This window comes from Branchiostoma belcheri, unplaced genomic scaffold (assembly GCF_001625305.1).
Source record: "Branchiostoma belcheri isolate BF01 breed outbred unplaced genomic scaffold, Haploidv18h27 scaffold156, whole genome shotgun sequence".
NCBI classification, from domain to species: domain Eukaryota; kingdom Metazoa; phylum Chordata; class Leptocardii; order Amphioxiformes; family Branchiostomatidae; genus Branchiostoma; species Branchiostoma belcheri.
The window spans coordinates 56897-60249 of NW_017803002.1; the positions used below are offsets into that span (position 1 = coordinate 56897).

At 44.4% G+C, this 3353-nt stretch overlaps 1 protein-coding gene across 1 annotated transcript in view; it reads left to right on the forward strand.

The window, feature by feature from the left end:
- Positions 1 to 3133, forward strand: part of LOC109465700 (gastrula zinc finger protein XlCGF57.1-like) — a 5188-nt gene extending 2055 nt beyond the window's left edge. Inside the window, exon 3 of the mRNA XM_019763080.1 lies at positions 1326 to 3133. Within this exon, the coding sequence (XP_019618639.1) occupies positions 1326 to 2978 (1653 nt within the window). The 3' untranslated portion in view covers positions 2979 to 3133. The remainder of the gene's footprint in view (positions 1 to 1325) is intronic.
- Positions 3134 to 3353: the final 220 nt, after the last annotated feature.

Below are 3353 nucleotides of genomic sequence, written 5' to 3' on the forward strand. Positions count from 1 at the left end.
TGATCCTGCCAGTAGTCATAGGCTTGTCTCAAAGTTTAAGCCATGCACGTGCAAGTTTAAACTGTCTCAGTGAAACTGCGAATGGCTCATTAAATCAGTTATGGTTCCTTTGATCGTCACATCCTACATGGATAACTGTGGTAATTCTAGAGCTAATACATGCGGAAGAAGCGCCGACCTCACGGTCTGGCGTGCATTTATCAGACAAAGACCAACCCGGGGTTCGCCCCGGTCCCTTTGGTGACTCCGGATAACACAGCCGATCGCGCGGTCTTCGCACCGGCGACAGATCATTCGAATGCCCTATCAACTTTCCGGGAGTGTATATAAAAGACAAATAGATCTTATATACACACCGGGAGTGTATATAAAAGACAAATAGATTTTATATACACTCCGGGAGTGTATATAGCCACGTTCATGCATGTATAAAATAGGATATACTCGTATAGCAAAGTAGACGTGCAAGCTTACAGATAAACGTACAGAATAGTATATAGGCCATGTCAGAAAGAAAAAAAAAGTTAGTCAAAAGTTATCTACCTGATATTTAGACCCTACAAGAACCTTAGTAGGTTACTAAGACATGTTAAGTGCTTACTGGGATGAGTGGCCTTTGCCCGAATTTTTAAGGCCGGGTCACCTTAACAACATAAACATCCGCATATTGATGGCGTTAATTAATTTATGGGTTTACGGAAAACCTGGGTGCCTGCCAGGCCTGACTACCTCGTCTGTTTACCTGGCCTGGCTAGCGCGTCAGGCTACTCAGATCCCCCCATTCATATCCTCACGAAAGATGAGGCGTCCAAGCAGCTGCGCCCTCTAGCGAAATGCGTGGAAACTACAGCCATTACACTGGTACGTACTGGTACCCCTTGCACACAGCAAGAAATCTACAGGGAAAATAGGAATAAATTGATCTAGATATCATTTTTTAAAGTTTCAATAAGACAAGGGTAATAAACGGTAACGGGCAAGACAGTTTTAAGCCACCTTATTACCAAACTTCTCGCATTATGCTTCAAATCATAACACCGTCAATCTTTTTATTTTATTTTCTTCATTTAGGTCACGAAATGGACAAGACAAGCACCAAGCTTTCTGCTGAAGGCACGTCTACAGCACATACTGACGACAAGAAGGAAAGCGGGAAGGACGGAAAGAATGCATCCGACAAGAAGGCATCGTCAAGTCAACATGCAAAAGCCCATAAAAGACGCAAGACCCCGTCTAAAACACATCCTGTTAGAAAAAGAGTCCGAAAAGAGGCATGCAGTGAGTGTGAGTTCATGGCCACTTGTAAAGCTGCCCTAGCTAAGCACATGGCAAAACACACCGGTAACAAACCATTTAAGTGTGACCAGTGTGACTTTGCTACTACGGCGAAATATACTCTAGACGTACACAAGGCTAAACACACCAGTGACAACCTCTTCATATGCGAGGAGTGTGGCTATAGAACGATGAGCAAGACTTGGTTAACTGTACATATGAAAAACATACATGGGAAAATACAAACTGTTAGAGAAAGACCCAGAAAACTACCTTGCAGTGAGTGTGAGTACGTGGCCACTTGTATGTCTAGCCTAGTTAGGCATATGACAACACACACCGGTGAAAGATCATTTAAGTGTGACCAGTGCGACCATTCTGCTAAGCTGAAATATAATCTAGACCAACACATGGCTCAGAAACACACTGGTGACAAACGCTTCGTATGCGACGAGTGTGGCTATAGAACGGTCAGCAAACCTTACTTAACTGTACACATGAGATATCATACGGGCGAGAAACCGTACAAATGTGACCAGTGTGACCATTCTACTGCACGGAAAGAGGACTTGGCCCAGCACATGATTAGAAGACACACAGGACTCAAACCATTTATGTGTGGGGAGTGCGGATACAGGACGGCTAGCAGATCTGATCTGTGCCGACATATCACAAAACATACGGGCGATAAACGCTATAAGTGTGAAGAGTGCGGTTTTGCTGCTGCGCGGAAAGGCACTTTAAACGTCCACATGCTCAAACACACCGGTGAGAAACGCTTCTCGTGTGAAGATTGCGGTTACAAGACGACCACCAAGTTTGCGCTAACCCGTCACATCAGAAAGCACACCGGTGAAAAGCCGCACATGTGTTGGGAGTGCGGGTTTAGGTGCTCCGCCAAGACTAACCTAGCCCATCACATGAGGAAACATACGGGAGAAAAACCGTACAAATGTGACCAGTGCGACTATTCTACTGCTTATCTGACGTCCTTGCAGCAGCACGTGGCGAGTCATAGTGGACTCAAACCCTACAAGTGTGATGAGTGCGAATATAGGACGGCTTTCAAGTCTAACCTATCCATGCATCTGAGAAAACATCATTCGAGTGAGAAGCCATTTAAATGTGACCAGTGTGACTATTCGGCAGTGATCAAATACGATTTGGATCACCACATGTTAAAACACACCGGAGAAAAACCCTACATGTGCGGGCAGTGCGGATACAGGACAGTTAGCCGGTCTAGCCTTACCAAACATGTCAATACCCATTTAGCTTCGAAACCCTACAAATGTGACCATTGCGACTATTCTTGTGCACAGAAAGGCCATTTAGCCACACACATCGCTAACCATACCGGGGAAAAACCCTACAAGTGCGAGGAGTGTGGATACGGCACGGCTGTCAAATCCGCCCTTACCAAACATATGCAAAAACACTTAGCTACAAAACCCTACAACTGTGACCAGTGTGACTATTCCACTATACAAAAAAGCCACCTAGAGCGGCACATGGCCCAACACGCAGGTATAAAACCCTACATGTGTGGAATCTGTGATTATAGGACGAACCAAAAGTGTGATCTAACGAAGCACATGAGAAAGCACACCGGAGAAAAACCCTACAGGTGTGACCAGTGCGACGTTGCCTTTGTAACAAAGCGGACCTTAAACAGACACCTCACAAAAGCCCCACATGTATAAACATAGAGAGAGAGAACTTTATTGACACAACAAAAAGTACAGCGACTTAAACATATGTCATCTGTCGCGCATATGACCTACATGACCTGGTTCCACCGGCCAGGACAACGGCCACTGGGAGGACCTTAAGAAATGGAACTGCACTTACAGTACCAGCAGCCTGTACAAAAGACTGAAAACTACTTTCTTACACAGGGCAATATACAGGTGAAAATAGTAAAAAAAACTACCGTCCTTAAACCCCATTGTACAGTTATTTACTATGTTGTGAACTTAGTAACTGCTAGTACCACATTGTATCATCTTATTGCAATCTCAAGAAGGTCTGATAACTACTTAGTAAACCCTGTATTATATTGACCATGTAAATATAGT